Consider the following 26191-nt stretch of genomic DNA (forward strand, 5'->3'; position numbering starts at 1 on the left):
TTTGAACTACGGTATTTTTGAATTGGATGAAAATTTGTGAGCTTATTGTAGCAAATCTAAAATCCTTAAATTATTTCTCAATACTTCTTTTTTATGAAAGTAATTTTGATTTACCAAAATCGTCACAAGGTGTCACTACTGTTTCAAAATTCTAAAGATATTGTATTTTTGGTTTCAGTCATTTTGAGATTAGTCTCGTTGTGAGTCAATTATTTATTTGTATTTTGGTTAGATATACGCAGCACTATGAAAATTTGGACAGACAGAAATCAATGCCAAACGTTTTTGAAGTGTCATAACCAATTCTGAAACATTGTTTGCTCTGTGAAAAGTAGGTTAAAATTATGTAGACTAAGTGAAACCAATGTTTTAGAATTTGTATACAATCTTAACAGATTGTACAGGCTAAGTTAGACTGTGGTCATTGAAAATTAGCAATATGCTTGAGATAATTCTAAAACAGATAAATAAACCCATTGCTAGGTTAGTCACAAATTATTTGATTTTGATAATACAATGTTTGTGAATTTATTAAACATTTTTTTATAAAATTTCAACATTGTCCCTGATTATTAGCATTTTTCGGAAATCCGATGCCCAAAAGTTAAAAAATTCATATCATCCACCGCAAAAAATAAATCTGGGGTCTTAGTGATGCAATTATGAATCAACTAAAAAACTTTCGACTAAACCCAGAATGGCATTCTCGAATAAGAAAAAAAGTTGAATTTTGAAAAAAGAGACAAATATTATGAAATCAAAACGCGATGAGAAAAAGAAACGTCCCAGCAGGTCGAATAAAATTTTTGTACTCATTTAATTATTTTTCACTGTATAACTAAGTTAGAAAAAAGTAGAAATTACAAATTAAATGTTGATATGACAATGCAACGATAAAATTACAAAAATGTAACAAAAGAAACGATAATAAAGTAAACCTGGTCAAACATTATGTTCAGTTAAATTTTTCTAACAGAGCAACCGCCACTGCATTGAAATATATTACCAATGTAGAAACCTGATGGTTAAATTACACCGAACGAGGTGTAATTTTCGCGGGTGTCATTCGAACGAGCGAGATTTAGTAGAGCGAAATCCGTTAAATGTCTACTACGCGACGCGTATATATATATGTATAAAAAGTTGGTCCTTAATAGAGTTGTCCTTGAATTTTCATGATCGCAGGGGCTTAAACGCTTTCACATTGATGAAAGAAATTCCCTGAAAATTTAAGCTCTCTATGTCAACTCGTAAGATAGTCCGCTTCGTGATCGAATTATATCACGGACATAACATGGAAGAAACTTTTTTTTGCTCTTTGAAATTTTACAAGTCATCGACGAATATTTGGGGTATACAACAATAGAAAGCCCACATTTTTGTAGAGAATTGAACACTCTACAAAAAGCTCTGATGCATAAAGTTCGTAAACGAAAGCCTTGGCACGTTAATAATTAGCGTTCAAAGTTTCATTTATATAAAACTATCATTTCGCCACCTATAATTCTCTGCGGAACGTCCGTTCCGAAACCAAAGATCAAATCAGCGCTGCCGCGTTCTTTCTCTTCGTGCATTTGTATCGGCTTATGTAAGTTTTGTCCCTTGCATTGAACGTTTTTGTAATATAAATCTTTTAAAATCTCATGAGACTTTCGAAAATTGCGAGTAGAATTTCGTTCGGGAACTCTAGAAATTTTTTTACAATTTTTTGGGTTTTTTTTTTTGAATATTTTGACGATTTGAGATACCTACGAAACGTTTGTTAGTGGATATCGTGTAGAACGTTTTACATGATCCTGAAAGATTGTGTAGCTTTTAATGCTGAGAAGAAAATTGAACGAAAGATTGTTGAAAACTTTCGAAACGTACGTGAAGTTTGTGATAATTTACGAGAAATCTATGATAAAATTTGGTCGAAATGCAACAATATTATGATTGCAACGTTCAGGTTCACAAAATTGTTGTAATCGCTCTAAATTATCTCCTGAAATTTTGTAAAAGTTTGAAATATCGTACGAAGTGTTTTCGAATCCGTTGAAAAAGAAATTTCAAATTGCACACATGAAAGTAATCTGAAATTGGCACCAAAATTGTTTGTAACTGTCTAAGGAATTTGTGCGTCGGAAACTTTGATCGATCAAGCTTGATCTTGATGAAACTTGGTAGGCTATGAAAAATCTCGAAATAGTGGACTAGAAATCAAATATTTCATTGCAATAGATTCCTTCGTCATCAGAACTATGAAGAACTTGTGTGATCGTTAAAGCTTGATCTATCGAAACTTCTCATGGACATAATTTGGCGATCCGGGGCGAGCTTGAAATTCCGCATTTGAAAAGTTCCGAAAGCGCAATATTCCGAGTTTTTTGCTGGAGAAATTTAAAGTAAAGAAATCGAACCTCGACGAAACAGCAAAGATTCGAATGATCCGAAGAAAACCCGACGCTCAAAGTTCCGAAAGGACAAAATGGTAAAAGGGCGTAACTCCGACAAGTCAAAGTTCCAAGGGTGAGAAAATTCAAAAATTCAAAAATCTGAAACATCGAAATTTCAAATGACCGAAGATTTTCAGTTCTGTGAATTTCTGGATCGGTGAAATTTCGCCACTTTGATTTATCTTTGTTTTGGATTTTCCATATTTTTACGTTCGGAATTCTGGTCGTTCCGATTATCGTTTTTTCTTATTTTTTACACCCAGTCGTTGAGTAAACTACGCTATATAAGTATATTTCAACTTTCGGAGCTTTTCAAATTCGGAACTAAAATCCCTTAAAATTCTTCAAATCCCGAAGTAAATAAATCCAGCAACGCAGCACGAAGTCTGTGCAAATGAAACAAGATCCTAAATTCAGTAAGGACCTTAAGGATCCTCCGAGTTCCTCGGAAATCATTGAAATCCGCTGGAATCTGACGCGTTAAAACCTCGTGCAAGTTGCACCGTACACGTCAAAAATTTGAAGAGTGACTTTCGCTCCGTCCGTCTAAACGTGATTTCGGGCTTTCGTGGTCCAGCTTTCGCCCCATCAACCCCTGGGGTTAAAAAGGTAAGAAAAACTTTGGAAAGAAGGGAATTCCATGAGTCAAGAACGAGCCGCGGCCCGTATATTCGACTCATTCGATATGCTTAACACAGCGTTACCGCGTTACGTGACTTTGTTTACTAATCGAGGTATCGTATCGCATTATCGTCTTTCCTTGAACATTTACCAGGAATAACTGGCTTGAACGGGGAAACCGAGAGGTGGAATAAGGCGGATAGCATCAACGCCGCACGTAACTCGCGGAATATCTTCCGTCTACACGAGCATACAAGCACAACATTATTTATCGATCAACGGACACTGCCTCTGTTATTACGGCTTTGTCAGCATGTTGAAGCGAATTAAAATTTATCCGCGTAGATCGGATCGATCGATCTCCGATCAAGCGGATGTGCGCAGACAGATTCGGAGTACGATGAACAATCTGGTTGGATCAGTTTTAAATCGATTATATCTTGGTCAAAGTTCTGATCGGTCCGACGAATTCTTTTTTATTATCTATTTTTTCTTTGCCAATTGCGATGCGCATTTTCAGATATTCAATCGTTTTGATTCGTATCGGCGGGACAGCTGAAAAAAAATTGATAATTTTTATCAATTTTTCGAGGAGATCGAGTGATTGAATTTTTTCTCAATAATATTGCTCTGACATTTTTGAAAGGCTGGCAGATTTCTTGGATTTCAATCTCGGACCGACGGCTAATTTTGTTCGGAAGAATATTCTTTACGAATTCGGTGAAATATTAAATTTTACAACGTTGCATCGATGTTGATTTTATCATCGGCGAATTAAGACAGAACTGAAACGAATGTTGAATAAAATGGAAAGTCTGTTGCATTGATTTTGTAAAAAAAAAAAATGAATTTCCAACAATTGTTAAAACGATTTTAAACGAAGCATAGATATGAATTATAATTTTTTCTACAATTTCAGTTTATCTACGAATGATAGTGATTTCAAAAAAAACTACTTTCATTATCAACCGAACCTCCTTAACTGATCAATAATTCGATAATGTTCCCTTCGTTACAAAAATGTATATACACTCGTATACTTTTTTCTTCCCTTTACTTTCCTTTTCACCCCTTGGACTGCGAGTAAAAATCTCTGGCTGCAACACCGTTGCGGTTTATTGTACGGCAGCCAGGCTTCCAGGAAATAGAGTAATTCAAAGACCATCAATCAAGAACTCAAGGGAATTAGCGTGATTTGAACCGACGTAGACGAACGATATGAATCGTCAGTGATGTATAAATTCGCAAGTATTATTAACCGTATGTATGCCCGTAGATATGCAAAGCGATCGCAATCTGTGAATGTTGATATTTTCTTCGTAATAATAATCGATCTAGCGATAAGGTTTTATTTGAATAATCACCAACATTCATTGCCTCTGTTAAAACCAAATCATTCTTCCTGATGCAAAGACCGAAAGAACGTAATCGAAAGCGATTTAAATGCTGGACGAGCTAATTTGACTAAACCAACATCTCTCAGCTCAGCCTAGCTTCAATATCCGATTCCCGTTTTTCACACCATTTTTCCAGCTCTTAAAAGGACCACGGAATTTTTCTGAAAACTCTTTTCCATCGGTTACTCGAGCCGCTTGAATTAATTCAAAGTTTCGATCAAGAAACTGAATAATTTGTCACTTTTACATGTAACGATTACAATTTCCAATCACTTTCAAAAACGATATTAATTTACCTGAAAATTGTTGAAACTATTTGTAATGCGATTTTATCATGTTTCATTAATGAGATCGTTACAATTGAAAAAATGTTTCGAATGGTCGAAAATTTTCACCATCATTCAGTTTCGATGTAAGAAAAGTAAACAGGATGAAACTTTTCGAATGTAACATATAATATTGGAGAAAGCATCATCGTCTGCTTGACCCGATAAAAGTTTATTCAATTTCAAACGCTATACATATTCGAAGTGAATGAGAATTCATTTGACAATAACACTGGTCTGTAAAAAACAAAGTTATTCTACTCCTTCTTATTATCGCGTGTAATTACAATAGATTTGACGCTCTCGAATCGAGATCTAGTAATAAAAAATGTATACCAAGTATACTTTCCATGCAATGTGTTTTTTTCTTTTAAATAAAAACGCTATTTTTGCTTAAAAATTATAATCAAACACTAACGGTAGTATATAATTATAAAAAAAAAAAAGTTATAAAGTTGGAAAGCTTGGACATTAAAATCGTCAGAAAATCTATGTACCGGTATAATTCTAGTTATTTTGTAGTCTTCTTTCTTTTCGTACTGCGCGACATGAAATCACAACGAGAATTACTCAGGTTCGCTCATTGGTGTGAAAAAAACGTTGGGCGATATATTTCTTTCTCTTTCTATTAATTCGAATTGGTTTTATATGCAATATTAAATTTTTTTGACGCAGGATTTCGTCGCAGACTCGTATAATCGACTTTCCAATGCAGTGCAAGCGTAATCGTTGACTTGGATGAGATAAATTATGGATCCCGAATAGCGTGCCGGGATTTACATATATATTAAATTATAGATAAATTGTAGATAAAAATTTTTTTACACGCAATTACGTCGTCGCTTAGTTTTAGAGCTCGGAACGTCTTGAGCCGCGTGGATAATCGAAGGGCGGCATTTCGATAGCGGGGTAAAAGTCTCTCGATGTATAAGAGAAACGCGACGTAGAGAAATGAGTTTTCGAGTGTAACAAATTGCATACAAGCTCGAAGGAAGTTGGGTATCAGTTAAAACCTGGGTATAAGATTGATGGTCGAGGAGCGGCGAATACTCGACGCATAACCTCGAGGGCGAGATTCCCTTTTCCTGGCTGTACACGCCTACCGAGAATCACCTTTATTTGCTATTTTAAATCGGGGCAGATGAAGGGACCGAAAGATCTCGAGTCACGGTCGAAAAGGACACGAAGGGTTTAAGGTTGGAAATTCCGAATTTAAGAAAGGATCCGAAAGCAACGAGTCCCGAATTTTTTGCCTGGCGAAACTCAAAGTAAAGAAATGAAAATGGGAATAACTGGAAATTTTTCCTTTGTTTCGTTATATTTAGATTTTCGTAAAACTGAAAAGATTTCTTTTAAACCGGAAACTGGCGCGATGTGAGTGTACTTTGATCGTGAGAGATTCAAAGAAGAAAATGTAACGATTTCGGCTTTTCGATGTCGTTATTACTTTCCTGATTTTACTTGTTTGTGAAGTGAAAAAAAAATGTGCAACAGAGATAAAACTGTCTCACTTGTAAGATCTATTCGATAAATCTGTGAAATAAATTTTACGTTATACTTTCGGATTTTTTTTATCGAAGATGAAGAAGGAAAAGTTAGTAAGAAATGAGTTTGGAACGTGGTTGACATGTATTTTCGAAAACAGTCAAAAATCGATTACACAACCTTTGAAATTTTGTTTTACGCAACTTTTTAGAATCAGATAAAGAACTTAATAAAACAGTCGACAAAAATTGCAGTTACTGCGTAAACAATTTCTCAGTGAAACTTTTGAATTTTTCAACTAATCATCGCAGAACTTTTTACGTAACATTATAATTCGTTCATGAATTCTGCGTAACTTTGGTCATAAATTGCAGACGATTGGTAAAACAGACCGTGAAATTCTAGAAAGTTTGAAACTCTGTTCGTACGAGTGATGTTTATTTTTAAAAATTTTTTGTTTTCACATTCAATCTAGAATCTAAAGCTTGTCGAAAAATAATTGGAACATTGAATGAAAATAATTGAAAAATTGTTTCGTCACAAAGTGGAAGTTTTCATCGAGTAGAGACCAATTTGTTTACGAAAGCGAAGCTCCGTAATGATCGAGTGAGTATAATCGCAGTAACAAGCTGCTTTATTATAACCAAACTGCCTAACGGGCTGAGGGAAGTTGAAACGTGAGGGAAAACCTTGTCGAGGTAACCTTAGCCGTCTCTAATCTATATGTCCCAGGAAAAAAGAAAATCAACCAGACATCTAATACACATAAAATCTCTGGCAGTTGGACTGATTTGCTTTTTTTTTTTGTTACAGTATACAAAGTTCAAATCGATCAGGACTAAAAATAAAGTTTTGGTAATTAGTATCGAAAACTTGGTGCTGAGATAGATTCGGTGATGTGTATAATTATAAAAAATAAAAAAACTCCCTGAATTACGAATTATTGCGCAGAATTGAAGCTAAAAAATTTATTTCAAAATTCTGTTAATTTGGATTATTTTTAGCGGCTGTCGAGAAGAAATCTGCGGGTTAAAAAAATTTTCAAACAGTAGGCGATTGATCCTGAAAAAATCTGCTTGAATCGTTTACAAGAGTAAAAACGCGAGGGGAATTGAGATGAGGAGAACGAGCGATTCGATTTAGCCAAGAACGCCCCGTGTAGAGATTTTCTTTTTTATGAATATAAACCAAGGCGGGTAGCAGAGTTCCGGGGTTTCTACATCAAAGAGTTTTTATTCAATCTCTTGTCGCCCCAAATTCAATTTCAACCATTTGAACGAGATTGGTTCGGTAAAAATTCAATACTCTTAACACTCGGCTGCACTCGAGTGAACGAGAAATCTGACAGCAGGTCTTCTGCTGCACGTAGAAACAGCCGTTCATTCGTAATCAGTCAGATTTAACAGCGCCTCGAAACTGTCACGGCGATAAAAAGACGTGTGCTTCAATTTTAGTGTCGACCATTTTTCGGTCAATTTTCACGACAATTAACAATTTGGTTAAGATGCGAAAATCCGATTTATAAAATATCGGTTACCTGAGCGTTCAGGTAATTCATTATTGAATATATCATTATTTTACACGAATTTTAACAACGTTTGATATGCGAATGATTGTTATTAAACATCTGCGCTTATCCAATTATTTGAAAAATTGTTCGTAACAGAATTCGGAACCTTGAAATCTCTCAAACGAATATAAGACGAAAAATAATTCGTCAAGTGTATCGAAGGCACGTGAAAATTTTTTTTCTCTGGATCTCGCGTCACGTTTATTACATGGAAAAAAAATTTTCTCTGCTCTGGAATTTTTTTTTTTTTTCGACATTTGAAGAATCGATAAGTGCTTGAAATTCACCTCGTTTCACGATACATTACACTTTCATCTAAATCTTGTTTGGCATCATTAATAACGAAATAATGAATTATTTGTCAATTATCAAGAAAGATTTCTCTGATTTACAGAAATTAATTAATTGCAGACTGCAAACAACATATTATCTAAAAAAAAAAAAAAAATAAAGAAAAGAATCGTCAATTCATTGAACACCGACTGAATATTCTGTACGCCGAAAATTCGACAAGTGTTTTATCGACAGCTCGTGATGAATAAATTTCGACATTTTTACAATAAAATTGAATATTTCTCAATATTTCACAGCTGTTTATTTTGTGTTATCAGGAAAAATTTCTTTCGTTGAAATAAAGTTGAGTAAAAATTCAAGCCCGTGGATCGATTGAATAAAAATTAAAGTTGAAAGTAATTTTTTGGCAAATTATCTTACGCGAAGAGTTTTGCTTCGCAATATAATTTTCCCTTCCTCACATTTTCCGCTGCGTTTTCTCGCACCGTTTTCGTTATAGACACATAATGAGCGCAAAGATTCCATAAAGAAAAAACCAATATGCTTCACCGAGGTTATTCAAACTTTGGTTGCCGGCTGTGATGCGAACTTTTCCCCTCATACGCAGTCTGTATGCATGATGCACGACTCACTCTTCATTTTTCTCTCTCTCTCTCTTTCTTCCTCTCTCGCTCCATCAAACTTCACAACATCGTGGAAGAACTTTGAACGAACTTGTAGATCTCGAGTATATTTCGCGTCGAGTACTCGACATGAGAAATCCTTGCACCAAGTACAAGAGTCAAAAAAATTTGTTCTCCAGAGTTTTCCTTAAAGAGAAAAAAAAAAAAAAAAAAAAAAACGCCGTAAATTCGTCCGACGAAAACTTCTTCGTCACTTGATTTTTGCAGCCGTTATGCATGCACGCAATCTTGCGAAAACTTTGCCGTTGTACCGCAAGTGCTGTATTTACGTTTATACCATGCGAAAATGGGTATTTAGACCAAACGAAGTATGGCGAAAATCTCAAACAACTACCGCGGTATTCAGTTGTTTTGTTGATTATTTGATCAAATGCGGGCTCGTTGTTCAAGAATTAATCAAGTATTGTACTTAATTATTTTACGAGTAATTTTTCGGACGCTGCGATTTAGATATTCGATTAATTTCCGATTATTCGGCTCGTTTCGAGATCAATTGAGTCATTCGATTAACGAAAATTTTTTTGATAATTAAACACACTGGAAAGTGGATTTACACATTTCACTGCGAAACTGTTCAGCGTATTGTGTTTTACAAGGTGAATTCTTTAAATCAGAATAATCGAACTGACTGACTCGTTAATCGTAAATTAAATCTTTTCATTCGGTCAAGCCAAACATCTTTTTAATTTTCTTTCAGTAAAACCACTACACCTGCAATCGTTATGCAAAGAATAATTAACAATTTCTCGTAAAACTTGAAGTGTCTAAACGGCACAGCGAGTTTTATCGATTCCTAAATATAAAGTTCAAACAATTTCGGATATCGCGAGTGCTTCCGATGTTGTGGAAAATTGAAGTTTTCAAAAATAATAACAACGATATCAACTTCATCGACGGACGAGCGACGGGAAAATTTTGGGTCATGAATAATAAGGGAGCGAAAAACAAAGCGGGACTGAGAAATTGAGAAATTTTTCAAACCTCATTCACGCCTCCGAAATTCGTCGAGGGAGATAAAACCAACAATTGGCGTTATCCGGCGTCTTTCAGCCTCTCGAGATCCTATCTGTTTCGGATTTCGGTGTAACGTTCAGCTGCTGTAGGTTGGAATAACGGTTTGTTATGCCGAATACAATAAACAGGTGGAAGGTTTCCACGGAGCTTAGGCAGGCCTTGATTGTAACGCTGATACTCCGTATACAGAAGCCTCCGACACCAAAGTTCGTCGAGTACCAACCGGTTTTGCAAGAATTACATCGCGTATGCCTATGTATTCTGCATTATGCAATATATTCAGATAACAAGATTATATTCCGTGGAAATTACTCGTCTGTGTAGAGGATATTCCGCCTGATATCGTAACGCGAATAAACGTGAGGAAACAGAGTGGAATCGTTGCAACAAAGTTCGTCACTTTTACTTCGCATTCCCAATTGTGACACCAATTTTAACTGAAATGTACGTAACTGCCGGGTAATCTCGGTTTGTTGAAATTACGATTCTTCTATATTGTTAATTAAGAATAATTTCGAGTTATGACAAACACATTGTCCTTAACTATTTCCATTCTTTACCAATAACCGAAAAATACAATTCTGAGTGGAGACTTGAAGAGACTTTTGTATAAAAAAAGTAATTAAAAAATCTACCATGTGTTAATATTGTTTTTTATCTATCCGCTTCATAGTATGTATTATACATTTTTTCAAATACTGTTGCTTTAATTTGTTGTTAGGGCAACAATAGATTAGTGTCAAGGTTTGATTTAACTCAACATCGGTAGTAAGGTAAATAAACGTGTTTCGTATCGCAGTAACTTGAGAATGTATTATTGACAACTATAATCACACCAAATAATAACTTGTGCGATATTTTTTTGTAATATTAAAAAAAAAAAAAAAACACCTAACACCGAATTTTCTAGCATTACAACTACAGATATTTCACAATTACTATTACAAATACAATTTTACCCAAGATTTTTTGCTCAAACAACGAACAAATTGGGTTCTTTAAGATAGATAAGATTTTTCGGAATGGGTTGAGAATATAGAAAGATCAAAAAATAGAAGGGCCACAATGTTGAATTTTTAGAGAAGCGACAATTCAATTTATAGAATTCAAAAATGTATCACAGAATATTCAGAGTAGGGAGATTTGAAAAAAATTGAAATGTCAGAATATAGAATGCCAAAATATAGAATCGTACACAAATTTTAGATTTTACTGTTCCATGTTTTTACTCATTCTATATTTTGTTTTTCTGCATTTCGAATTTACCTACATTTTATTAATTCTACAAATTATATTTTCGCGCCATTGAAAATTCGATTTTTTGGTCCTTCCCCCGGTCGGCCATTCTCATATTTCACCCCGACCCAATTTTTCCTTTTTCATACATAACAGACGGTTAGAATTTCGCCCAAGATTCTTTCCCCAAACAGCGAACAAATTGGGTTCTTTGATACAGGCGCAGGAGACAGCGTATTAAAAAAGTTAAATTGTTTTAATAAACAGCGTCGCCACGGCCCTTCGAATATCCCGCCGCGCCTTACGATTCCATACTTTTATAACGGAGAGGCGCGACGCCGTGAGCAGCATGCAGCCATTCTACAGCCCGTTTAATAACTCGTTAAATATAATTTAATCAAGACATAAATTAATATCGGTAAGCCAATAATATTATATTCAGACGAGTCTGCGCGCCCGTGTGTGTCCGGATACGAAGAAGCTTTAATTAAGTTTGAATAATAAGGCTGAGGTTTATTAAAAACGCTTTCTCTCTTGCCCCGTATTAATCGCTGTGTACAAGGAAACGCCGTCGTATTATATTATTAAAATTTTAGTTACCCACGCCGCCTTTGCGAGGCCGGTGTTGCGTATTTTACACTAGCATAGCCACCCGATTTCCAGGGAAAATCCTCTCTGATAAGTTATAGGCACGTGTTTCGTTGCCAGCCAACAATCCCGGCGAACAAATTTTAATCAGTATCAAATGAATATTAATATATTTAAAGAGCAGAGTTAAAGGATCAATTTCATGAATATTCATACATTTGTAAAACCGACTGGCGTATATTTCGCGAAAAAGACGTACGTTAAACACGTCATAAATTTGTCGCTAATTTCCTTACCATATGTATGGCTAATTTTATCTCGGATCCGTGTCTTTTTTTTTTTTTTACTTTCGTTTTATGCATGAAACGATGCATGAAACGTAACAATTTACACCCTTCCTGGTAATTCTGATTATTCCAGGCTACTCAATTCCGATAAGCTTCGAGCTATTTCCAACGGGGAAAATAATGTCTTCACTTCAATTCATACAATCGATAAACTTTCAGGAATTTTCAATCTGGAGTAAATACCGATGTTGCATAAGAGTTTCAGCATTGATGCAAAATAAGCAAAAAATGCCCGTGCAAATTCCACTGAAAATACGATTTGTTCGGAATTCAAAACTGTCAGACATAGAAAAAAAAAATTCACGAACGCCGCAAGTATCTGAAATTTTTCAAAATCCGTTGAATACTTAGGGAAATAAATTATATTCCAATTTAGGAAACAGCTTCAAACCAATTATAGCTATTATATTGAAAAAATGATTTGATCAACACGCGTAATTTCAATAAAAGAATATTAGAAGGTTCGCGAAAATTCCTGACGAAAAGATTACCTAATTTTATCAATGAGAAAGTAACGCGAAATATGATACACGAATTAAGTTTGATATTTAGGCTGAAAGGAATCGGAAAATTCGGCAGCACGGTATCGAAATTCCTGGCCAATTACTAAAGCATATAATCATTCCGGTTTGTATTGTCAAAGTTTCGCACTTTTTCCAAAATATATATACATATATATACCACCAAACGCAATAACGCGCACATTGATCGTTTACTTGAATATACAAATTTTCATCCGATCGGATCAAGGCGTCTGATCAACGATTACGAGATAAATATAATGCCGAGGTTGATACAAACGTCTTGAAAAAAACTCCGTCATCGTCAAACGAAATTTTTTTATCAATTGGCCGTATATAGTCATGGTCCCCCTTTGCATTCTACAACGCTTATCAGCTGTCACTCGGCCTTGCTACGAATCGACGTTTCACGGTTGACTGAGTTTTCAGTCTGCCTGTCTAGACTCTGGCTTTTAATGTGCAACGATAGCGATTATAATCACATGCGACAAGAAGGGATTCTCACACACCGGCTTATAATCGGAAAAAAATTTTGTCAGATCTTAAAACTGTTCATTTCACGCCTTATATAATATTTATTTATTATATAATATAATTATAATATAAGGTTTACGCAGTAATTGTTACAGACGAAAAATTCTCCCAATATATTGGATTTTTTTTTTTTTACCGTTCAAACAACATGTTTTTTCACGAAATTTCTCTAATATAGATGAAAATAGTGTGAATGATTAAATTATCATAAAAAATAATGATAGACTTTTACATTAAAGCAATCAAAAACCGGATATTAACAAAATCTGGAACTTTTGTTGCTTCTGTTCAAAAGAACTGACAAAAGCCCAAGTTTACGAAAGGAAATACTTTATTGTTGTTACAATAAACAATGCAAACACGGTTATTTTGAAAAATTCTGCGAAGAGATCGGAGTGATTAGAATTTTCAAAGCGTTATTTGAATGGGAAGTAGTTACATTATAAGTTACGAAATTAGGCACCTGGGCTAGACTCGAGTTCCAAAATCCTATACTTCAGGAGGATATTTGATTCGGTTAAAAACTAACATTTAGAGCTTGTTGTATAATAAACAGTATTAGCTTAATCAGTAACGTACTAATATGGGTGAGTTAAAAAATTGGCGGCAAAAAATAAATAAAAATCAGGTCACTCACCATTCGCGACCTCTGAAGTTGGGTCACACAAACGTTGCAGCTGGCATCGCGTCCTGGAAACAGAAAATTGATGATAAACAATAGCTGTGCAAAAAATGATGAAAAACAAAAGCACCGATAGAAAAAACAAATCGGCTTTGATCGATTCAATTCCAGCGGTGCTTTTGTTTCCCAATACAGAGGAATGAACGGAGATTAACCGTTTCGAATAGGGGTTTCAATTTGATCAAATTCTGTGATTTTTTTTATCCATGAATGACTGCACCGGTTGAAAATTAATCGTTGGATAGCCGAACAAATAAACATTGAAACAAGGGTAGAGAAAGTGGAACTAGCAGTAAGCGATTGAACTTTGAATTCAAACAATTTTCTCTTACGGCGGAGAAGACGTAAAAACTGCAAATTTCGTTTAGAAAAGGTTCATTGTTGTGACTTAACAGAGATTTCATGATTTTAGTATTATTTAATCGCAAAGGCGTAACGTTCGACCAATTTCCATGATTAGTTATAGCTTAGTTTTTTTCGTTATTTGAATCTGCAGTATGCATCGTCTGTAACATACATTTTCGAACCTTGTAAATTTGTCATTTATAACTGAAAATAATTCCGTACGTTGATAATTATCAAACTCAAAAAAAAAAAAAATCTATGCGGACGATTTGTAGAAAATTTATTCACGGAGAAATTCGAGCTACGATTCATCAAATTTGAAAAAAAATATTCCCTAGCGTTGATATAATCGTGGTACAATAATTTCAGTCATTTTTCTGGCCAATAGGTTACTTTTTTCAAATTCACATCCAAGAGTTTAGAATTTTCTTTTATCAAACCATCACTACGTTTCAATTAACTTCAACTCGAATACCTTCAGTTCCACTCTTCAGCTATTTTTTCATTCCAGCATTTGATTTACAAGAATACAATATGCGATACCGAAATACGAAACAAATTTAGATTTAAACTGAAATTCATTACATTCAAAACAATTCACAGGTAATGTAAGAATCCAGGCATTACTTTATAGTTGATAAATTCCCGTTCGCCATATTTTACATCTTTCGAACAATGTTTTAATTACCGCGGATAAAAACCAACGTTTCAGATAAAAAAAACTTAGATACTTCACAGGTTCGATATCACCTGTCAACACGAATTTTGAGTCTAGGTTATAGATGTCAAATTTTCATATCTTCCAAGTAGCTAGTAAAAGAAAAAACAGTTTTATTATATAAAGTTTGTTTTTTATTTCAACGTTCTGCTACCTGATGCTTATACTATCAACCAAAGACTTCAATACTTATTTATGAACGTAAAAAATACAAAAGCAAACTTCATAAGTAACTAATAAATTACATATTGATTATTATTCGATGTATAGATTCAAATTTTATTCATTTAGATATAAAATTTGAAAAAAATTATTGACCTGTATAATCTGTCGAGTGAAAAAAATGTCTGTGACACTTTGTTACTTCCAAACATTTCGAGCTTGCTAACGCATCGCAAAAGATCGTGAAAAGGACTATTGACCAAAAAGAATAGTAAAGGATACTAGACTTTCCGGTAACGGCTGGAAAACTAATTTTCATTTTCTACCTAGAAGTATATTTTTCGATTGTGGTAAAAAATGAAAACCGTCATGGAATGAGCTGTAAACGGAACTAAAAATTTCTCTCAGTGTGCCGCATTATGTGCAACTTGCTCTTGCGTAATGTTTGCAGTGACAGGTGCGTTCATGCGAATCGACCCGACAGGTCACAGAGGGATTGTTGATGACCCTATTAGCATTTTAAACAGGTTTGATTCGGCGTCCCGTAAATCGCGATGCCTCCGCGAATCCGCCGCCCCTAATTTCCACCCTCGACTCGAGTCTCGACGCCGATGTTCGTGGCTGCTGTCCCTATAACAGCCAACGGACGGAGGAGACTGGTTTCGGTATTCATGTTGACAGGAGACTCGCTGTTAATTGGACGCGAGAAGCGTAGATTGGCAATAAACCAGATACGAACCAGAAACGCGACAGTGAATCGGGCCGTCTCGGATTTCTAACGAAGATTATTAGCCCCAAGCTATGTGCCGGTATTTTGTTTCACTCATTTGCTTGCGTGTTTTCATTTCTCTTTTTCTATTCACATAAACGTATCGCTTTTCAGAAGCCCAAGAGACCTTCGTCAGCGGCTTGTTATATTTCTCCGAAACTCTCACGGATCGAGTCTTGAGTTTCTTTTGTCTCCTTATTCTCGAACACCGGCTAAAGATTTTTTTGTTACCAGCAGTCTCGTTTTCTTGGTTCTACCAAGCATCATTTTTATTTTAATAAATATTTCTCGGTGAAAAGAATTACTTTTGAAAAACGCGAGCTTGTTTCATGCGTGATTTCGGTGCACAAACTAGCCGTTTCTATGACGGTCGAGTGAGTCTGCGAATGCGCATGCGCGTAGTACTGAAAAGACGACGCACAAGTTGCGCGCACGCGCTGTCGCGAACAAATCTGACGTCACGCGACCCTAACCTCAATTTCATGCTTCGCGAAAAAACGCGCAACATATACTTGTTACATAACGAATCGTGTGCGATGAGGAGGCGACGTTCCTTTTGCCTCGCGTATTTGCAATATTCGCCTTCGGCTTCACCTACGACTAATATTGCAAACTTGCGCTCGGCCCAAAAAGACCGAGTTTGCCTCCACGTTGCACAATATACTATCTTTTCACATTGATTACACGCCTAATTATTCAGTTAGCCAAATTATAGGAGCAGTTTCACATTCGTACATAATTCACGTTTATTTTAATTTTTTTATCCATGCAAAGATGACACTTTTTTTTCGAATAAAATTTACTTTGCCGATAAAAAATAAACGTTAAACGAATTGCCTGTTTTTTTTTTTTTTTTCTGAATTGGAATGAATATAAAATTTTCCCTCTGACCTCCTGTTCCTCAGAATCAATAATGCTCGCGGGCTGGTCGAAAAAATTTAAATTAAGAGGTAATACAATAGCAGAGCTTCCAGCCAAGCTTGCGATTACGTATCAACGGTGAATAAATAAAATTCTCAGAATCTGGGCACATCGTAACACGATATTTTCAAGCGGCCTAATAAGACGATAAAAAGACACTTCTCCGAATCCCTTGAGATTTATTAACTCGCCGGGAACTTGTATAATTAGCAATATTTTATGCTTGGTCGATATATTATGGGGTATAGAAAGAACTATACTTCCATTTTCCTACGACAAAACCTAATTTGAGGAAGTAATTTGTTAGTCAAAAATATATTCTTACTTTTACAATTAGTTGATTTGGTTAGTTGAGAATTTACCAAATATTCGTGAAAATTAAAGAAAAGGGAATAAAAAAATACATAAGTCAGAAATCAGATGTTGATTTTTCATTGGAAATTGCTGTTAAAAAAATTTTTCAGTGTGGTTAGATTAAAAAGAAAAGCTTGATTATTGTTTTTAGAAAACTTTTTTCTACAGTGCTGTTAGAAAGCTAATTCGCTATCACACAATCAACCAGGTTAAAAATATTTACATGGTTGCACTAATTTTGATTTTCATCAAAAAATAGTCTAATAATGTTGAATTAACAATGCAGTGTGAAAAATACCATTGTCAGCAAAATTTGATTCTGATGGTATAGTTGTATGAAAAACAGTATGATTTTCGGTAGAATCTAGACAATGTATTACGCGGTGAAATAAAGAGGATAAAAAAAAATCCTTCTTTTAATCACGAGCTGTACTCACCTACTAACAGAAAATATATATATATATGTATTTTTTTCTTTCAGATAAAGGAATCATGAGTTATCATGTCTATCGCGAGGATACTTATTTCACCAAAAACCAGTTCTCAACTTCTGACATTTTCAAATTTTTTCAACGCAAATTTCCTGAAATATTTTACAAATATTCTTCTTTTGTATTCTCAAAGCTTGAATGAAGCAATTCTTTTGTTACGTTCAAAGAATAGAATAAAAAAGAGAATAGAGAAATTACGTTGTTTTGTTTTTTTTTTTTTCTTCTCTTGCCTTTCAAAACCCATGTAATCATTTAAGTCCGATCATCGTAAAAGAGCAAAAGCACCCTGTGGGCGGGCTATTTCCGGTGAAAGGACTAGAGAGCCGGACGGTGTGGTACGTACGTATATAATAATAGTTGCAGGTAAATATACACATACATACGTACACTTGGGGACAATGAATCTGAGACGGCTGATTTTTCACACTAGACAATTACGTTGGCAACGCAGAGAAACCTGCAGCGCCGCGGTCGACCGAGCGCGAAACTAACTCAATATCAATAAACGTAACGTAACGAATCTAACCTAAGAATACCGCGGGAATAATGACTTGTTGGATCGACACGTATTCTAAGGTTAGATTCGACGGTCATGGATTACGTTAAGTTTATTGAGATTCAGTTAGTTCCGCGCTCGGCCGACTGTGGCGCTGCAGGTTTCTCTGCGTTGCCAACGTAACTGTCTAGTGTAAAAAATTATCCGTCACAGACTCATTGTCCCCAAGTGTACATACGTATATATAAATCGATGAATGGATGCGTATAATACACCGATATTATAGGTGTACGTATAGAGAGAAGGATATTGTTATTCGTTGAGCGGCGACGGCGGTATGAGAGGCGGCAGCTTGTCCTGACGTACCCTCCTTAAAGGAATGACAAACCTTATACTGCACCCCCCCCCCTCCCCCTCCCCCCTTCCCCCACCACCCCCGACAGGGCTGTTATATCTATACTGCAGACACACGCCCAACCGCCGGATAAACGTATCGGACGAACACGCGCGTAACAGTGGAAATGAAACAAGGAAGGAACATGGAAGTGCTCGTATCGACCGCACCGAGGGATATTATAAACGTGCGTTATTCTTGCATCAATTTCTTCCCTTTTACAGATATACGACGGTGTTATTTTTACTTTACCGGCGAAGATCAACCGCGTATGTCGTACCACCCACGGATTTATAATGTATGATATGAATATGTATAATAAAACTCCGAGTCTCGGGCTGATTTTTCTTTTTTTTTTTTTTTTTTTTTACCGAATCGAAATTCCCGGAATTTATGTTCGCGGTTTATTTTTTTATCTTTTATTTTTTCTCGTTTCCTTATTGTCTACCTCTCTCTACCTTTTACTTTTTATTTCAGCCATCAGGCAGCAGCTTCGACTACGACGCGAAGCATCTTCTCCAAGTTTATCGGTTCCAGAAATTGACGGGATGTCTTTCAGACGCGGCGACTTTTAGATACCCCTTCAACCGTTGCTTGAATTCTACCAATTAGGCATTTAGTACCGTCTCAAACATCCATTTCCTAACCTTGTTCTTTTCATATGAATTCGTGAATTTGATACTCCGTGAAAAAAAAAAAAACATAAAAATAATAAAAAATGTAAGAATATAATACTCGACGTGAAGCATTGAATAACTAGCACGCGGGTATTTTCACCGTTCGGTAGTAAAAATATCTAACGGTTATATATTTTCGTGTGCTGTAATCATGTTTCAAATATTATCGCTACGAGAGTCATTAAAATATTCGGTAAAAAAGAAACGTCAATTACTTATATCAGCAGAATATAATGCGAGAAGAAAACACTTTTCAGCGAAAATGGTTAGGTATATAATTTAATTCTAATTTTTTCATATAAATAAGCCTTCACATTTTTAAACGTAAGTCAGCACTAATTAATCACGACCGTGATGATAATAATAATAATTATTAAACGTAATTAGAAATATTTGCTACAAAGATCAAATGAAATTCTTTCACCACCGAGAAGACAATTAAGTCGTATCGTTAGATTTTAAGGACTTCACAGAACCCTCCGGCATTCTGCAATCTTAATAAAACGCTGGTTAGCAGAAGGCGGAAATGATTCTGTAGTAGCAAGGAAGGAGAAAGAAAAGACCGATGAAATTTCTTACTGGCAAAATCTGATCGTTGAACATTTAAAAACAAGTTACGAAAATTCATTAATAATTCTTACGCCGATTCTACAATACAGTAATTGACTCGACAATAAAAGCACTCGTCGTTGGTTGAAATTCAGCTGGTTTTCTGATCTAGACACTTGACTCAAAGAACCAACCTATAATTTACCGCAAAGAGCGAGCTTACAACAAAAGGGTTGGCAAAAAGCACGGTTAATAAACGCGGTGCATTGAATTTTCAGTCAGTAAAGAAAAAAGCAATAAATATACTATCACCATTTTTGGGGCTTTGTTCGTCAAGTACGAAGAGCTTACGCTGAGTACTGAGAAACAATAAGAGCTTTTCATGTCTGAGAAACTGCTGTCTTCGGAATATCACGCTTCGCCAAGCCCTACATTTTGTTTGTATCGAACCTCTCAAAGTTCGGTTGATATTTAAGGAGGTTTTACCCCCTTCGAAAAAAATTAAAAAAAAAAAGGTACATCTTCATCGTATTGATCAATAAGAAAAGTTATCGGACAAATTTCACAGACATACGATTAGAAAGCTTGTTACCGAGATAATAAAAGTCAATTGTAATTCGTTCGACTTACTTTCAAAGTTTCAAGTGTGATTTTAAACACTTATTGCAGGTGGTGTAATTTTTTTTACTGATAAGGAATTCCTTACCAGCCTGTCGGTCGTATTCATTTCTATCATTAAAAATGTTTTCTCTGTGGTCAGCAAAGTTTTTTGAAGTAATCTACGGAGTGTTTCTTTTTAAAGGAACTTTGAAAACATAGTTTTGAGAAAAACGCGTTCAAAGTTTCAAAAGCACTTTCAAACGCTCCGGTGCGTCTTTGCAAATGTGCGCGTAACTTCGAGAATATTTGTCGGATCGACATGAAATTTTCCGTGCATATACTTGAATGCATGTACATTACGAAAGTGAAATAACAAAAATCGATTTTCGAAAAATCCTGATTACGTATAACCCGTCAAACCGACCAAGTAATTCAAAAAACCGAACACAGTGGGACTAGAAATCCTCGTAATAGAAAACATACAGTGAGAAAAATTTCATTTTTCACAGTAACTAGAAAAATTCGGTAAAACAGGTATCGTTGAGAAAACTGTTTGAATATTGTTGGAATTACGTGAAACGAGTTAAGCGTAAACATTTTGCGCTATCGTCGATCCTTTTTTGGTAATTTGCAACGCAAAATCAGTTTCTGAGGTTTACTCTACTTTTTTAGTTAAACAAGGCTTTAACGTCAATTTATTCTTGCGCAAGCGTTAAATTTTCGCAACAGTTGCAAGAAAATATAGCAACAGTGATCGTAATGAGATAGAATAGTAACGGATACCAGACTTTCCGGTAACATCTAGAAAACTAATTTTCATTTTCTACCTAGAAGTATATTTTTCGATTGTGGTAAAAAATGAAAATAGTTAAGGACTGAGCGGTAACCTGATCTAAAAATTTCTCTCACTGTAGGTCGGAGTTAGCGTGACCCGCGTAGCAATCGATGCAGCCAGTCATTCTACAGATGACATTTGCAAACCGGAGTGTTTGAAGCAGTTGGCAAACTAGCTGGCGGCTCCATGAAATACCGAGGATTCCGGTATAGCTCGAGCGTGTTTCCGTTTTAGCGGATTCCTGGTTTCCTTCCAATAAGACAAAATTTATACCTGACCAAACCGAGCCGTCCTCGCGCGTTTCCACCACCATACACGCACGCTACTATCGCTCTCCCGCTGCCCATAATACGTTAGCCAAGTTTTGGGACGACCGGAGGGCGGAAGTCGTGAATCTCGACTGATTAAATCGCCTCGTTAACCTGGCGTTACAGACCCTCGAAAATTCGATGAAAACCAATCCCGAGTAACGGCAAGGTTGCGGAAAGAAGACCGTCTCAGGAATGTCCGATTCCGTTCTTCGTATCGTCGGAAGCTTGACGCTTCGCTTGGGCCTCGGAAACGTTTCCGGTCCAACATTTCCCAGAGACGATAAATCCGGTCCCTAAATTTTCAATTTACCGTATCCAAGAGCTTGCAGCATAATTGCGGAAAATTATCAGGGCGAGCCGCTGTCTTCGGGGAAAACCGTGAGGCTGAAGCGTCGTGGCGACATGACAACGACACCACTTGTACAAGGAACGAGGATCGCGAACCCTCCGAACGTCATGCGAAAATTTGGGGTAACGGCTGATGGATTCTATGAAGAGTCGACAGACAGTCTCGAGTATCGTGCGGATATCCTCCACTCGAACAACCGTATATTGTTGCTGTTAGGTATGCTTCGGAAACAGGCGTTCTCTGGATCTTGACACAGACGTCCGCGTCAGCAGATACGCGAATCCGAAATTACGTTCATGATCTGAATGAAAATGAGACATTAAAAGGCATTGTTTCGACGAAATTCAGATTCAGTACCGTCTTCGGATTCTCGTTGTAACAAGTTCCGTACACTGAGAAAAATTTCATTTGTTCGAGTAACTAGAAAAATTGAGTAAAACAGGTATGGTTAAAAAAACTGTTTGAATATTGTTGGGATTACGAAAAACGAGGTACGCGTAACCATTTTGCGCTATTGTCGATCCTCTTTTGGTAATTCCAATGCAAAATCAGTTTCTGAGGTGTACTCTACTTTTTTGGTTAAACAAGGTTTCAACGTCAATTTATCGCTGCACGAGCGTTAAATTTTCGCAACAGTTGCAAGAAAATATAGCAACAGTGATCGTAATGAGAAAGAATAGTAACGGATACTAGACTTTACGGTAACAGCTAGAAAACTAATTTTCATTTTCTACCTAGGACTACATTTTTCGATTGTGGTAAAAAATGTAAATAGTTAAGGACTGAGCGGTAACCGGAACTAAAAATTTCTCTCAGTGTATCTTTGAAAAGGTTTGCAATGGATTGCACAGACCTGCGATGGTTTTTCCCCCACAAAACTAGGTAGTAACTTCGGTAGGTATTAGATACGAATCTATGAAAAAAAATATTTAAAAAATTCTATCACGTAAATTTTCTGAGAATTCTTTTTTTTTCCTGTTTTTCAGTACCACTCAAGTTAACTAATTCAATTTCAGTGTTAGTTGTACGTGTTAATGGTAGGGTTGATATTTGAATATTCATCTACCCTGACTGGTTGTTGTTTATGGTGATTTTAAGCATACTTAGAGCTTAAGTACAAGAGAAAAAAATTGAACAGGAGTTTTGAAGAAATCAAAAAAAGATATAAGTAGTTTTGATTTATCGAGTCTTTTAAGTCTTGTTTGAAACTAGTGCTGTTCATTTTATAACTGAGCATTCCGTTTTGTACTCATTATATTATAGTTTTACATAAAATTTGTTAAAAAATCTGTAAATATGCGTACCTTGCATAAAAATAAATTTCGATATGCTGTAGAAAAACTAGCGCTATATTTTTAATTCAACATACTTAAATACCAAAAAAAAAAAAACAAAAAAAACATTATTTCGAGGGGATATTAAAAGTTACCGTAATTTTAATTTAAAGCTGTTCGATTATCTTCACGTTTCAAGACTGCATAAGGTAACTGAAATTTCCTTACCCGAAGTTTGAAAACATTCCGTACCAAAGAGAAGTCACGAATCGAGCAAACGCGGTTCCGAAGAGATGTCCGAAGCTGATTTTCCCAAGAGCTCTCTCTTTGATCCCATATGTATATATATTATATGCAATCATACACGCAAGTCCGGCGAGACTGATGAAACAGGCATGTCAAAGAGTTCCTTTGGTATTCTCCTGAAAGACCTCCCCTTAACCTCTTCGAAATGTATACCTTCTTTCAGGACTGGATGTGAGATATGGAATGAAAAATACTTCTTCAGGAAATATCGGTATTATACCTTTCTGCGACTTCTTGAAAACCGTACGTTTATCGGAAGGCCAAGAACCGAGGGATATGAAAAACCTTGTCCAACTCTAGCGCAGAAGCAATTCCAGTTGTTTTGGTGTTATCTAAGGTTTCTGGTCGAGACTTCTCGGAGCAAGAGTTATCGGACAATCTGGCGTTACACGAGACGAGAAAAAAATGTTAATAAAACTAGAAATTGCGTCTTGATGGTATGTAACTGTACATACTGCATGTAACTTTAATTTAAAGATTCTTTTTACGAAGATACTTCAGGGACCTGCTATTTGTTCAATTGAAGGAATGTGAGATTGATATTATTAATCCAAAGAACCTACTTTTTAATAAAAAGACAAATTAAAAGTTTTGTGGGAAGATTTTTGCTAGAAAAACGAATGGGCAGTTCAAATTTTTATTTAAACAAGGCCAAATAAATAATAAATGTTGATGATTATGAATAGGCTTGATTTCATTTTACAAATACTAAACAATTTTATAATTTTTTGAAACTTTTAGAAATATCTCGAAAAATCTAGAATTCCCGGATATCCCTAGTCGAGAATTCTCGAATCACGAGAAAAAAAAAAATAAAAAAAAATAAGTCCAGAAATCAGAAGCCTAGCAATATCTTGAAAGACCTTTGCTATCCCCTGTGAAATGCAAACCATCTTTTACGATTGGACGTGGGATATGGAATGAAATATAACTTCTTAGTAAATATCAGTATCATTAGCCTGAGAATGAATTTTTAAAGACCAAAATTATTTTACGAAAAGCCGAACCCGTCGTCCACCCCCTCCAAAATTGCTGATTTTTTGTTGGCATGTTACCCACTTAGCGAATAGTGTAGTAAAACCAAAATATCAGATCACTAAAAAATTTATTGTTCGAACCAAAACCATTTTTCGTTTTTTTTTTTTTTTTTTTTTAACGTTCAAATTTTTTACTTGGATTTGGGTATTATTGATTACGCAGTGGTTTTTTTTTTTTTTGTACACAGTTACAGAAAATCGTTTTCCTAGTGTAAACTTAAGGAAGTAACAAGAATGGTTAACACGTCCAGAATAAATCAGCCAAATCTTATGTGGTGGATGACAGCTCCGGCTTTTCTTATATATAATTTTGCTCAAAACCACAAGACCTCTACGTCAAAAACATCATTCCAGATTATTTAGACGTTACATTGGGGCGAATATTATACCAAAGTATTACCGACGTGGTTCCAAAGCCTCGTGTAACTGTATTGCAGGGCAAATCTCCGAGCGAATGGAAAATGCCGTCATCCGGCGTTGACAGTCGGGCACGCTTTGAGGTAAGGAAAAATCTCCCCTCCTTTTCATCATCCTACGCGGCAGCGTATCGTTGTATCGCTCAGGGGACAATAAATTGAAAACCATGTTCCGAATAAGGGCTTTACTCACCCGCGTTGTGAAAAATTACTTTCGTAATACACCCGAGGATAGCTGGGGTAAGGGGAGAGGAGGAGGGTGGAAAAATTTTGTTGCAAATTTTTCTCCATTCTTCTCTCGCTATGCAGTTTACCGCGTTTAGGAAATGGGGAATAGAAAAAATTGGAAAACGACGTTGGAAGAAGAATAACAAGCGCCGTTGCGAACCTCTCAATTCGAACATTAACGCCACGACGGCGTCCATCGGACCCCAGAGAGCCGTTCCACGGAGAAGGGTGATAAATAAAAAAAGGAAAAAAAGAAAAAAACAAGAAAAAGAGAGAGAGAGAGAAAAATGGAACAACGGGAACAAAAAAGACAAAAGCGTATGTATAAAATACGAAGCAAGGGTCAGCCGGGTAACGAAGAATAAGGAAAAGAAAGCGCGGGCCGAGTGATCCTCGCGAAAACACTTCACCTCCGACTCGCCCTCCCATTAATCTCCCTCTCTTCTACCTCCTCAGTATTTTATTCGATCCGTTCTCCGTACACGAACAATAACCAATCCGCCCGATCATTCCCTCCGCCCTTTACAAGCGTCAGAAATAAGTTGGAATATTTTTTGACACAATCAATTCGTTACGTCTCGGAGGTACGTAAATTTTTGTAATTTATCATTGCGTCGATTCGGATAAATATTATCATCGATGTATATCTGGAGAATTGAGCAAGAGATCGCCGAAATAACGTCGAGACATTTGACCTGAAATAAAATATGTTTCAACCAAACAAATTGACGTCTTTTTTTTTTTTTATAGATTATCAAAAATTGAAACGGACATTTTACGGGTAGGTTAGACTGATTTGTTTCCATGGAATTCATATCGCCAACCGTACGTTAATTTCATACATACACAATTATTAGATTAGATTGATTGTAAGCCGCAGATCACCTGTATTCGCGCAATAATTTCACTCTTAATGGATTGCATAGATAATTTAGTTAGTACAATATAATTATTGTTCATTTAATGACAGTAAAATTAACACCAACGAGAGCAAGGTGTTAAAAATTATTTCATAATTTATAAACAGCCTTTAGCATGTCGCATATTGACCGGAAATATTTTTATTCGTATTAAAATAGAGCTCGAGGATGATTTTGAGTTTCGGAGGAAAAAAAAAAACGAGGTGCATAGACGTCGATAAAGAGGTCCGGACAAAGCGGATAACTCGGTTTGTTGCAAAAGTTTGCGCCGTCCAAGCGATTAGAGAGATGAAGTTAGGGGTGTAA

At 35.8% G+C, this 26191-nt stretch overlaps 1 protein-coding gene across 1 annotated transcript in view; it reads right to left on the reverse strand.

The window, feature by feature from the left end:
- The window catches only part of LOC107225363 (disintegrin and metalloproteinase domain-containing protein 10), a 347658-nt gene that overhangs the window by 207039 nt on the left and 114428 nt on the right, over nucleotides 1-26191 (reverse strand). The window contains exon 3 of the mRNA XM_046736150.1: nucleotides 13689-13741. Within this exon, the coding sequence (XP_046592106.1) occupies nucleotides 13689-13741 (53 nt within the window). The remainder of the gene's footprint in view (nucleotides 1-13688; nucleotides 13742-26191) is intronic.

Source organism: Neodiprion lecontei, chromosome 4, assembly GCF_021901455.1.
Source record: "Neodiprion lecontei isolate iyNeoLeco1 chromosome 4, iyNeoLeco1.1, whole genome shotgun sequence".
Classification (NCBI taxonomy): domain Eukaryota; kingdom Metazoa; phylum Arthropoda; class Insecta; order Hymenoptera; family Diprionidae; genus Neodiprion; species Neodiprion lecontei.